The sequence below is a fragment of the Colobus angolensis genome, unplaced genomic scaffold, assembly GCF_000951035.1.
Source record: "Colobus angolensis palliatus isolate OR3802 unplaced genomic scaffold, Cang.pa_1.0 Scaffold189, whole genome shotgun sequence".
In the NCBI taxonomy this organism is placed as follows: domain Eukaryota; kingdom Metazoa; phylum Chordata; class Mammalia; order Primates; family Cercopithecidae; genus Colobus; species Colobus angolensis.
The window spans coordinates 484,531-498,647 of NW_012115032.1; the positions used below are offsets into that span (position 1 = coordinate 484,531).

Sequence of the window (14,117 nt, forward strand, 5' to 3'; positions counted from 1 at the left end):
AAGTGTGGTCTTCTGAATCATCACAAGTTGCACATTCTGAGCCCTCTACTACTTGGAGCTTCTCTATGCGGATATTGACAATTACTTCCCTGTGTGGAGCCAGTTGGCACAAAATTGATCATGTTCTTGTTCTTATCAGGCTAGAAGATTGCATACCTCACTCAGTAAACCTGTCAAACTTGTTTCCTTTCTTGTTGCCAGTGACTGTCATTATTTTGCAGCCTCCCAGTCCTAACCTGCTGATACAGATCAGATGGTGACTGAATAGAAGCTGCCCCAGTCCTGGGTTCATGATGTATGCGTAAGTATTCAGCTTTTCTCAGTAAAGGTTATCAGTGGGGACAGAGGTTTACAATTCCTGAGACAGGTAGTACAAATGTTGGCTGGCGGAGATTGATTTAAACATTAGAGTTTTAATGTGTGTTATTGTATTTCATATTAAAGTTCTATTGTTGTTGTTTTTAAATATCAGAATTTGTTTGAACAACAGAGGCCAGTGTGGTGTTTTTTTGTTTCTAAATAAAAGAAATAGAAGTGATATGAGGTAATAAGTTGATTATATTAATATTTAAAACATTTAGAAAAACCTATACTTCAAAGAATAAAGTGTTTCATATAGCCCATTTAGTTACTTTTCCATGTTCCATAGCATGATATACATTTTTATCATATGTGGCTTATTGAAGTATATTCTGGGAAAATTAAATACAAATTTAAGAGGAGAGTCTATTACAATTTTTATTTGTTTAATAGAAAGTATGATAGCAGTGAGGTTATTGTATATATCATGAGTGAAATGATTAAAATTAAAATACTCATACGTAAAAAATTATCAAATTAACAAAATCTAGACTCTGTGTCATAATTGAACTCCAAAATAATTGATCAATTATTGAATTTAAGGTAAATAAATTTGTATTATATATTTATGTCAGGTAATATTCAGGCTCTAGTTTTATAGACTTCAAAAGGAATAATTGATATTTGATGAAGGATTTCATTCAAACTGTGCTAAGTCTAGCCTTGTTTCTTAAAAAGGTTCTTGATCTTTCTACAGACACAAATTTCCTACATGTTCTGCACTGACTGACGTTTCCAACTTAATCATGATTTTGCGATAATTTTAATTGTTCAGTCATTTGTTTTTGTCTTCAATTAACCTAAATACTTAAAGCCTGTAGGCTCTCGCACTCTCAAATGATGAGTGTTCCTGCCCTCCCTAATTTACTTTCAAATGACAGCATGAGCCTGAGGAAGATTGTCCATTTCATGCATAAATCTCCCATATAGACCCCGTCATGATAGCATGATACAGCATATTATCTGTACTTCTTACTAAATACAACAAAGTATATTTCTTGTTTATCAAGATAAAGACAGAATAAGATAAAATGTACAGTAGAAAAACTTTTATATTTAACTATCATTCATATAAATATGATATGCTCAAAATTTCTGTAAAAAATTAGCAAACATTTTGAAGTTCTCTTATTCTAATTTATTTCAGAATTCTTCAGTATGTGTTTTCTATCAGCCTGGTTCTCCTCTTGCCAACTTACTGCATCATCTCTAAACACTCACTTTTCCACCCTGAAAATATCATTACAACATGAAATTTCTATATTGAAGCCTCATCAGCTTTGATCCAGAGTTTATTAGAGTTCTGAGGAATTTTTGTTTTATTTTTAAGTTGACATATAATAATTCTACATATTTATGGGCTACATAGTGCTATTTCAATACCTGTAATACATAGTAATCAGATGAGAGTAATTAGCATATTCATCATCTCAAACATTTATTATTCTGAGGCTTTAAAATATTCTTGCTAAATTAGATTTCAAAACAGATCTGCTTTTAAAACAAATATTCGGTCAAAAAATATAGATTGTGTATAAAGATAAGAAGCTTAGACAATGGGTTTATTGAATTCATTAGTAAAGGTATTTTGCCCAAGGGATCTAGTCTCAGAGAATGAATTAGTCAGATAGACTATAGCTTCTTAGCAAAAGCCCTGTCTTTCTCATTTTGGTCAAGTAGAAAGAGTACCAGCGTTTAGATGTGTTCAAGATCCAACTTTGGACTCACTTGTCTGGTACTTCTCAAGACCTCACTTTTATCTGTGAAATGTGTTGAAGGTTTATAAGTAAATGAATGAGGGGAGGGGTTGTCACCATTAATGGGCCTTGAAGTAATATTTGTGGAAAGCTAAAAGCAATTTTTGGTTTATTGGTTTATTCTTTGGTTTATTTTGGTATTACTCATTTGTTGTTGGTATATTTAAACAGTAATAAAATTTGTATTAATTTTGTTATTTTTTCTATACCTTAAGCATTAGTATAAATATTATATTATGGATATGGTTCAGATTCAGATTCAGATTCAGATATATGAGTATGTGCACCACGCCATGATGTTGAAGATTTCTAACTGTGGGTTATCGTCAAAAATATTTTTTAAAACACTGCGTTAGATAGTCCTGAAGTCTTTTTGAATGCTTAATTCTATGATTTCAAAGAGTTAATATCTAGTTAATATGGAGAACACATTAGCATTCTTAAGGCACTAGAGAACTGTTTAAATTATCCCACATTGTAGGTTATTGAAGTTTTTTTCATGGGTCCCTGTATTTGGTGCCTTCTGCAAGTGAGGCAGAGATAAGAGAGATGCTTATCTTTGTGATGAGGCAAATCAATAAGCCACATTCTGATGGCACATTGTGATCAATGGGAAAAAACAAATACTGACATGCGGCTATAAGGGTGCACTTTCAATTTCATAAAAGCTTCTTTGAATACGTAATAACTGTGTTTAGTTTTTAAAAGCAAGCAGAATTAGTAGTAGGAGAAAGACGGTTTTCTGGGTTGAGAGAACATAGCCCTTGCAAGGGTCATGAGACTTGAGATACACTCACAAACAGATGTTGGAAGTTGTCAGATAAAGCTGAAGTGATCATTCTGACTATGAAGGGCCTTTTGCACCAGGTTGAATTTCCATGCTACATAATAAAAGTTGATTTAAGCAAGAGGAAAAAATGATAACGCAATTTAGAACCATTGGAGTGTACCAGTGCAGCTTGGTGGTGCTATTGTCACTTTTTGCAGAACTAAATGAAGGGCGTGGCAGAGAGACTGCCTATATATTTGTTGTTTCCTCTGCCTAAAATGAATGTTCCTCCTGACATTTAGTGAGACCCCATGGTCTTCCTTCAAGATATAACAAAGTTACTGTGAAATTTTTCTCCTACTTTCACGTCTTAATTGTTCCTGAAGTACAGCTGCCCTCTCTTCAAACATATGTAACACATTGTGAATACTTCTATTGGCACTCCTCTATTTGAATGCTAATTTGTTTTCATTTATATGTCTCTGCTTAAACAGAGAGCTCCATCACTTTATTGCTAGTGCCAAACACATTGCCTGTCACACTGCAGACTCTCAACATTTGTACATTGACTAATGATTACATATGGCTAAAACCAAAGAACAGATACTGAGGAAAGAAGAAAAGTTAGGAGTAAACAAAAATTTCAAGTTTTACTGTTTATTATGTGTCTATGTATGCACATATCTTACATATTTTCTCAAAGAAGGCCTGTGAGATATTTGAGATTCAGTAATTCAGAAAGTAAGTACAAAGCTGAAAATTAGAGAGAATGTACTTTAAGTAAACTTAAGTTGTGGTGCTGATGGAGATTTATTGTTGAAGAGATAAAAACATCAGATAGATACTTATAGACTAGATTTTAAGGTTTCATTTATTCATTAATACAACAAATACTTAATTTAGCTTATAGTATACTAGTAGCACATTATACACATATGTATATATCTACATATATTATATGTAGACATATGTGTTGTGTGTATATATCCTGTGTGTATATACACATACAAGATGCATTTAAACAAATACACACATACACACATATATGAATAAAACAAACAGAATCTCTGCTTTTATGATGTTTATAACACCATAGGAGGAAGAGGAGGAAACACGATAAATAATTAAGCAAATATATATGAATTACGACTTCGATAAGTATGAGGTAAACATTTTGTACTTTTTCCAAAAAATGTTGCTAATTCACTTTATTTCTTTAATGGCTAGCTTTTTAAAAAGTAGATCTCCAGTTTATATAACATTTTACTGCTTATTTTTGTTTATCTGCAGGAAAATGAAAGCTAAATTTCTGAGATGCATTTTGAAAACATTAAATACTGGCATAGCTTCCCATTGCACTTAAAGAAGTCTTGGGAAGATCTAAGTAGGACCTCTTAACACTATAAAACACATATAGGAAAACAGCATCGAAACCAGATCTTGACCAAGAAGATAAGTCTGTGTTGCTTTAAGCAGTTATTTGTAGTAGTCTTTAAAAAAGGATATTGTGTCTTTGGAGTGTGGGACTGGGTGTGTTAGGTTAGTGAATGGATATTTAGGGACAAATAGCAAGAAAGTTTTTATACACTTGGATCAAACAAGCATTATAAGGGTTCAATATTTATTATGAAGCATTGTCAACTTAGCATTTCAGGAACATTCATATTCAAAATCCAGGTTCAAAACTAAATTCAAAGAACAGTCATATTCAAAATCTAGGTTCAAAACTCAATTGAAGGAACATTCATATTCAAAATCCAGGTGCAAAACTCGATTCAAAGACCAATCAGAGATATTTGCATGTGCTATTTCAGATTCTGTGTGTTATATTTTCTTCCAGTATCATGTATGACTCAACTTTGACTCTTAACTAATTTTCTGTAGTAGGCCATTATTTAAAATGTATTATTGACTTGTCTTTAATTTTTTTGCAAAGTTTAGAAAATTTTATAATTAATTGATTACTGCTTAAAATTTTAATGTAGAGTATTTTGAAGGATTCAACAATTTATATAGCATTATTATCAGGTGATGGGAGCAGCCCACATACTCAGTACTTTATATAAAATAAAAATAAAATACAACTATAAAAATATACAGTATAATCTACAAGTGGGAACCATATGAAATTGCCTCATTTGTAGGTTAAAAAAAACATTGAATACAGGCAATTTCATATGGTTCACGTTTATGAAGTCTTTTCCTGGTCTTGTTTTATTTTTTGTAGAATATAATATATGGAATGATCAATGCAGCATTCAGAATGCATGATTTTCAAACTAAGTATCAAGGATTGAAAAGTCTTTTGTACTAGGTTAAAAAAAAAATGCTGGTTTAGATACTTAGAATGTCAAACTACTTTGAAATACATTCCAACAGGTGAGATAAGATAGAAGCAAGTTGGCAAGCATTCACTTCTGAAAATAGAAAAAAAACAACTCAGTGCAAAACAGTGTAGGTAGGGTGTGTCTAGATACTATTGTAAGCAAAAAGAAAAAAACAAAATCTAGTTAATCGTTTGATCTACAAGGTGCCAAACAACTGCCTTAACTCTTATATCTACTACTCTTATGCCCACTGACAGACTGTTGTATTTGCTTTGCACTGCTTCTTTTTATAATTAGGCAAATAAACCTGAACAGGCAGAAGGACCCAAATGAATGAAGCCTTTAGTGTAATACATTGATGTCAAATAACAAGAGAATCAATACAAACTAAAATAACCTACAGCTTCATATTTTTCTTTAAGATTGCAGTTTCCACTCAGTTGCCCGAGTTTTGCTCTGTCATGATCGCTGCTCACTGCAACCTCTGCCTCCCAGGCTCAAACGATAATTCTCCCACTTCAGCTTCCGGAGTAGCTGGGACCACAGGCGCGCACCACCACGCACAGCTAATTTTTTGTATTTTTGGTAGAGATGGGGTTTTCTCGATCTCCTGAGCTCAAAAGTGTTGGGATCATAGGTGTGAGGCACCATGCCCTTGACCCCTACAGTTTTATCTTGATCAAGGTTTTTTTTTTTTTTTTTTTTTTTTTTTTTTAATTTTTTTAGGTAGAGTCTCACTCTGTCACCCAGGCTGGAATGCAGTGGTGCAATCTCAGCTCACTGCAACCTCCGCCACTTGGGTTCAAGTGATTCTCCTGCTTTAGACTCTTGAATAGCTGGGATTACAGGCGTGCACCACCACACCTGGCTAATTTTTGTATTTTTAGTAGAGATGGAGTTTCGACATATTGGCCATGCTGGTCTCGAACTCCTGACCTCAGGTTATCTACCTGCCTCGGCCTCCCAAAGTGCTAGGATTACAGGGATGAGCCACCATGCCTGACCTTGATAAAGGTTTTAAAAAATAGATTAAATATAAGTTATTTATGATACTCCTATCTTTAACACTGAATTCATTTCAGTCATATGTATAGACTTGAATAGATTGTAGAGGCTTGCTAAGGATTGAGTTTGCCATATTAGCATAGACACCACCTTGAAACCACGTCAACAGTGTCATCTATCTCTCCTCTCTGGCAAATCAGTGAGACATTTCATGTCCTATTGTGGCCCTACTGCCTACCTTCCCCTCCCTTTTATCATTCATTCTTCCATAATCATCTTGCTTTGTGGTGGTTAGTAGGCCCAGATTATGCTTTAATTTCCAATCTCAAACTTCAGTTGCTTTGGATGATACTTGGCCATGATTTCTGCTGGGTAAAGGAAAGATCAATGTATTTTGTTTCATAGCTTGTATATCATATCACTTTAAAAAATATTAACTTATGGGATGTTGTGGTTGGGCTCTTGGGATATTATCAAGTAAAAATGGTTGAGACAAGTATTTTCACTTTTTTACACAATGAGCAGAATCTTTTTCAGTAAAGTTAACTCAAGAAATGTGTCCTCTTTAGATGACATAGATTTCTTGACTTTCATGATTTATTCTTTTTGGGCAACTAATTCTTGCTTAGGGCTGCTCTTGTGTTCTTTACTTTTTGATCTAGTAAGAGCAGCAATAATTTAGTCAGTGTGTACTACTTCTTAAATATTGCCAAAACCATTAATTTCTTCTCATTTTAATTCATTTAGCTGCTTAGTTACCATATTTCTCCTACTGACAACACCTTTTAGAAGAACGTGAAACATTACTTACAACGAAACTGTGGCAACACAGAAGATAATGGATTATTAGCTGCTCTCTTCTTTTGTATTGTGGGGATTTATTTACCCTGACTCTTAGGGCATTATCTGGAAATCTGAATGGCTAAGAAAGGCTTGCAGTTCATTATCAAGGAACATCATAAAGGCAGCTGTGACTACGTTCTTATCTCACTACCTAACTTGAACAAACTGAAGTAGGTATTATTTCTGATAATGGTAAGTCAGAGTTCAGACTAAAGAGTCATTCTAACATTCCCTCTAAAACATTTTTTTTAAAGTGGATTAGGAATTCGGGCAGCATTAATGTGCATATGTCTAAACCAATAAAAATAAAGTGTTTTATATCCATGATTGCCTTTCTGGAAGTAATTTAATAAATGTTAAGTAAGATGAAGTTTTTTATTCAAGAGGCATGTATTAGGAGTTGTTCTAGATAGATGCCTGGTAGTGGTTTATCTGCTTGAATTATGTGTTATCTGTGCATTAGAATAAATGACATAAACATTATTTAGGATGGAATCTACCTATTAGAATTGCATTTTCTTTGATTCATATGCTAATATTGAGAAAACTATTTTTTTCATTTATAATGTTTAACTGCTTAGGAGAACATACCTGAAAGCTAGATTCCAAATCCCTCTGTATACTTAATGAAATATTGGTATTATCATTCATACAGCTATGAAATAAGCCTTTTTTTTCTGGCTGTAATTATTTTTCAGTATTTTATCTATAGCCAGATACAGTACTATAATAAATTAATGGATTTTCACCCAAATAGAGAAGTAAATTTCTATTGATCTACTTATGGAAATAAAAGTAAGGTCTATCAAAATATGAAATTCAATAATAGAATTTTAGGTATTCTTACACAGAGAAAGCTTAATACTTACATTGTTCTAACTATACACATGGTTTGTAAGGTATTTTTCGTTTAAAGCTCAACAGTTAAAATATAATTATTCTGTGTTATCCTATACTATATCTTATATCTTTTAAAACATCTTGAGAATTAGGTGACTTTATAATAACAATTAGGTCTTAACGAATCACTTAATATATACTCAAATCTTCAAAAATAAAAAAAGTGGTTATTTAAAAATTATAAATCTTAAGAAATAGCATTTGGGTTGTTTTTTAAGTTAATTGGGCAATGATAAGGCCACTTGGCATTAGAGGGGAGCATTCCAAGAATGAGAAGCTCTCAAAGGTCTTCGTATGCAGCACTCTAACATACTCATTACCTCTTTCACACATGACCCTTTAGAAATGTGACAGGCAAATTCTGGGACATGTTAATTTTGTTTATTTAATATGCAGATTATGTTAGCTGTGAACATTGCTGATCACATCTCTCTAGGACAATTATATCTTAATCGTAGCTCCTCCCCCTGAACTGGATTGCAAAATACCACTGAAATACAAATATTTAAATCAATCATACAGGAAGCTAAGTGAAGAACACTGACTGCTTATTGAAAACAACTGTGTTTTAAAATTTATTTTTATGTATTTAGTTACTTATTTTGCCAGAAAATTCATAGCCATAGCACATTATGTTTAGCCTCCATAATATATATACATAAGATAAAATAAAACTGGTGTTTATTATAAATTGAAATGTATTATTAATACAACTTTGAATAGGAAACAAAATATTGAATTATTTCTAGGAATAGCATACCAAAACTATTCAACATCAACAAGTAATATAACATATTTTTCAGAAGAGAGTGTACTGGACAATTTATGAATTCTTTATTTATTTATTTATTTATTAATTTTAATTTTTTTTTTTTTTGAGACGGAGTCTCGCTCTGTCGCCCAGGCTGGAGTGCAGTGGTGTGATCTCGGCTCACTGCAAGCTCCACCCGCAGGGTTCACGCCATTCTCCTGCCTCAGCCTCCCGAGTAGCTGGGACTACAGGCGCCCGCCACGCCCGGCTAATTTTTTTTTGTATTTTTAGTAGAGACGGGGTTTCACCGTGTTAGCCAGGATGGTCTTGATCTCCTGACCTCGTGATCCACCCGTTCTTTTTCAGTCACAATTTTAATTCTGCTTTTGTCTCCTTAGATGTTTTCCCATACTCAGTCACAAGTAACAGAATTTGATTCCTCAAGAAACATTTTACGGGCTGTTAGATGTGGGTGGTTAAAATTATTTTGGTTGAAACAATTCAAATTGAGTTTTAACAAACACAATTAATTGAGAGGCCATTGAAATATCTCATAGAGCTAAAAAAAGAATAGACCTAAGAAGTATGGATCGAGCCAACTGGGTGGAGCATATAGAAGGGGAGGTGAGACTTAATACATGCACACCCTGAAGATATTGCAGTTTCTGTTCCAGACCACTGCAATAAATATCACAATAGTGAGTGCCACAAATTTTTTACATATCCCAGTGCATGTAAAAGTTATGTTTACACTATACTGTGGTCTATTAAATGTGCAAAAACATTATATCTAAAAGAAGCACATACCTTAATGAAAAATATTTTATTGATGAAAAAAATGCTAACAATCATTGGAGCCTTCAGTGAGTCATAATCTTTATGCAGGTAGGGATCTTGCCTTAGTATTCATGGCTGCTAACCAGTCATGGTGGTGATTGCTGAAAGTTGATGTGCTGTGACAATTTCTTAAAATAAGACAATGAAACTTGTTTCATCAATTGACTCTTTCTTTCCATAAAGATTTCTCTGTAGCATGTGATGCTGTTTGATAGCATTTTGCTCAGAGTAGAACTTTTTTCAAAGCTGGAGCCAGTCCTCTGAAATTCTGCCACTGCTTTATCAACTAAGCATACGTATCATTCTAAATTCTTTCTTTTCATATCAACAGTGTTCACAACATTTCACCAGGAATAGTTTCTATCTCAAAAAACCACTTTCTTTGTTCATCCATAAGAAGCAACTCTTCAACTGTTCAAGTTTTATCATGAGATTGCAGCATTTGAGTCATGTCTTCGGGTTCCACTTCTAAATCTAGTTATCTTGCTTTATCCATTACATCTGCAGTTACTTCCTCCACTAAAGTTTTGAACCCCTCAAAATTATCCATGTGGGTTGGAATCAATTTCTTCCAAATTCCTGTTAATTTTGATATTTTGACCTTCCTCCATGAATCACAGATGTTCTTAGTGGCATCTAGAATGGTAAATCCTTTCCAGAAGGCTTTCAGTTACTGCTGTGAGAGCTATAGTCTTATCAATGTATTTCTTAAATAACAATACTTGAAAGTCATAATTCCTCCTTGATCCATGGGCTGCAGAATAGACTGCTGTTAGCAGGCAAGAAAACAACATTGATCTCCTTCAGAGCTCTGGGATGACCAGATATGCATCGTCTATGATCAGTAATATTTTGAAAGGAATCTCTCTTTTTTTGGAGCAATAGTTCTCAACAGTGGGCTTAAAATATTTGGTAAACCATGCTGTAAACAGATGTTCTGTCATCAGGCTTTGTTCTTCCATCTATAGAGCACAGGCAAAGTGAATTTATCATAATTTTTAAGGGCCCTAGAATTTTTGGAATGGAAATGAGTGTCGGCTTCAACCTCAAGTCAACAACTGTATTAGCTCCTAACAAGAGAGTCAGCCTGTATTTGAAGCTAGGCATTGACTTCTCCCCTCTAGCTATGAAAGTTGCCTACATTGAAAATCTATTATTTAGTTTACCCACCTTTATCAGGGATCTTAAGTAATCTTCTGGATAACTTGCTGAAGATGCTACATCAACACTTACTGCTTTGCCTTGCACTCTTATGTTATGAAAATTGTTTCTTTCCTTAAGTCTCATGAACTAACTTCTGCTTGCTTCAGAATTTTTGTCTGCAGCTTCCTCACCTCTCTCAGCCTTTATAGAATGAAAGAATTAGAGTTAGGGCCTTGCTTTGGATTAGACTTTGGTCTTAACACATGTTATGTGTGGCTGGTTTGATCTTCTATCTAGCCCACAAAACTTACTCCGTATCAGTAATAAGTCTGTTCTACTTTCTTATCATTTGTTTATTCACTGAAATAACACTTTTAATTTACTCAAAACTGTTTCTTTGCATAACTTGGCTGTTTGGTACAAGAGGCCTAGCTTTCAGCCTGTCTTACCTTTCAATGTGACTTTTTCATTAAGCTTAATTATTTTAGCTTTTGATTTAAAGGGTGAGATGTGCAACTCATCCTTTTACTTTCACCCCAATTAGATGATCCTTCAGGTATTCATTTAAATGTTCTCAGAAAAACCTTCCCTGACCCCTCACTCTAGATAAGATTTCCTTGTTATAGACATATAAGAGCACCTTTCATTTCTGTTGCCATTTTTTATTATGTTAATTGTTTACATATACATTTTTAATATTTGTATTTCCCCCAGCCTATAAATTCCTTGAGTATCTATGATTAACCATTTCACCTTCAGCCAGCAAAAAATTTCAGTAAGTATTTTTTGAATGAATTGAGAAATCTCAGAATTACTTACCAAGCATATGACTAAAGACCTGTTTTCAAAGAATTGCTAGAAATGTATTGTAATTAGTATATCAAGCATATGTAATGGGTGCTTTAAATTGCATAAAATATACAGGAAGTGTCTCTCTTCGGTGGGTTATAGTATTTTTCAAAAAATATTTTTGTATACGTATAATAGAAGTCCTTGTTTGAACTATCAAAAATTGTGTTATAATAGAGTTTGAATTAAAACCTTTCTTAAAGTTTCAGATAAAAAGCCTTCCATATTTTTGGAAGATTCTTGAGGCTATGGGAATTAATGTTTAAGTATGTGTATTCATTTGGGTGTTTTCAATTGCAATTAATTAAAACTTCAGCCCCACGCTGGTTGGTGTTAACAATATGAAAAATTATTATTTAATATACTAGTAATACCAAAAGCTGGGCTGTTCTCAGTGACATTTGATCCAACCCCTCAAATGTGTGACATGAGACCCTGGTTATTTTTGTCTTTCTACTTTGGTATTCTTTGTGAGTCCACATTCTCCTCAGGTTAGTTTCTCTTATCGCTTGCTTCTTATAGAGTTATAGCAGTCTCAGATGTCACATCAGAACACAACAATATTCAGAGAAAACAATAAGAAGTTATCTCTCAGTTTGACTTATTTTAGAAAAAAAGAAGTCTTTCTCAACAATTTCCCAACTATCCCTCACATATCACTGGCTAGAGTTGAATTGCATGTCCATTTTTGAACAGCCCTTAGCCACAGAGATGCAATTATCATGATTGAGACTAACTACCTGGGTGTGAATATATGTAGGAATGTGTTTTAAGATTTTGCCAAAGAATCAGTGGTAATTAATAGTTTTTTTTATAATTCAGTGAGTTGACTGTTGAGAACTTGGAGTCAACCCTAGCCCAAAGGGTTTCTCAGTGGAGACACCCAACTTTCTATTCAACCTAACAACTATCCTAACAGATGTGAGGTGATATCTCATTGTTGTTTTGACTTGAATTTTCCTGATGATTAGGAATGTTGTTCACCTTCTCATAAACCTGTTGTCCATTTGTATGTCTTCTTTGATGGAATGTCTATTCAAGTCATTTGTTCATTTTTAAACTAGATTATTTGGTCTTTCGCTATTGAGTTTTTGGAGCTCCTTACAAACTTTGGATATTAACTTTTTATCAGATACATGGTTTGCAAATATTTTCTCCCATTTCGTAGACCACCTTTTAATTTTTTAATTGATTCCTTGACTGTTCAGAAGCTTTTTAGTTTGATGTAATCCCCTTGTCTGTTTTTGCTTTTGCTGCCTTTGCTTTTGTTGTCGTGTCATATCCAATAAATCATTGCCAAGTCTAATATTTAGAAGCTTGGTCCCTGTGTTTTCTTCTAAGAGTTTTAATGTTTCAGTTTTGTATTTAAGTTTTCAATACATTTCAAGGTGATTTTTATGAATGGAGTGAAATAGGGCCCAATTTTATTTTTCTGCATGTGGATGTTTAGTTTCCCTAATACTCTTTATTGAGGACACTATCTTTTATCCACTGTGTATTCTTGGTACCCTTGGAAAATATCAGTTGGCATAGATGCATCAGTTTATTTCTGGGTTCTCTCTTCTGTTGCATTGGTCTATATGTCTGATTTTATGCCAATATCATATTGTTTTGATTACTATACCTTTGTAGTATAATGTGAAATCAGGGAGAGTGGTACCTCTAGCATTGTTGTTCTTGTTCAAAATTGCATTGCCTATTTGGGGTCTTTCATGAGTCCAGATGAATTTTAGGACTTTTTTTTTTTTTTTTTTCTGTGAAAAACGCCATTGAGATTTTCACAGGATTGCATCGAATCTGTAGATTCCTTTGGGTAGTATGGCCATTTTAACAACACTCGTTTTTTTCAATCTATGAACATGGAATGTCCTTCCATTTATCTGTGCATTTTTTAATGTTTAACTTCATTTCTCCCAAACCAGTTTCTAAAATGGAGCTACCATTTTGCATTCCCAACACCAACATATGAATATTCTAGTTATTTTCCCTTAGGAAAAAAACAAAAACTTTAGCCATTCTAATAGGTGGGTATTTCCTATCTACAAAATATTTTCTACTTCGAGAACAAAAATATTTTCTTCTCTATTTTCTAAGTTTTATAACTGTAGGATTTTTTCTTTTTTTGAGAAAAAATTCTATAGTTGATATTTAAGAACAAATGACCTAGAAAAGCCAAAATAATTTTGAGAAACAATAAAAAGCTGAAGGACTCACATTTTGTGATTGATAGTTGATTCTTGCTGAGAATATACAGTTAAACTTGGAAAGAATTGTCAAATTAACAAGATTAACTTTTCTAATTAAGCATAATATATCTTTATCAATTTTTAAGGTTTTATTTGATTTTTCATAAATGCTTTAAAATTTTTTCCATTTAAATATTTTACAAATTTTGTTAGATTCACAGATAATTATTTCATAGCTTTCAGTGCTATTGTATATGTTACTGCTTTTACAATTTCAGTACCTATTTGTTCAATGCTTATATATGGAAATAGTTTGATTTTTATGTATGACCTTTCACTCTGTGATTTTTGTAAATGTACATATTAGTCTTTTTATGGCAGATTCTCAAT

At 33.2% G+C, this 14,117-nt stretch overlaps 1 protein-coding gene across 1 annotated transcript in view; it reads left to right on the top strand.

Annotated features, from left to right (window-relative positions):
- The first annotated feature begins 241 nt into the window (after nucleotides 1-241).
- Nucleotides 242-14,117, top strand: part of TMPRSS11F (transmembrane protease, serine 11F) — an 86,101-nt gene continuing 72,225 nt past the window's right edge. Inside the window, exon 1 of the mRNA XM_011940280.1 lies at nucleotides 242-301. Coding sequence (XP_011795670.1) covers nucleotides 291-301 — 11 coding nt within the window. The 5' untranslated portion in view covers nucleotides 242-290. The remainder of the gene's footprint in view (nucleotides 302-14,117) is intronic.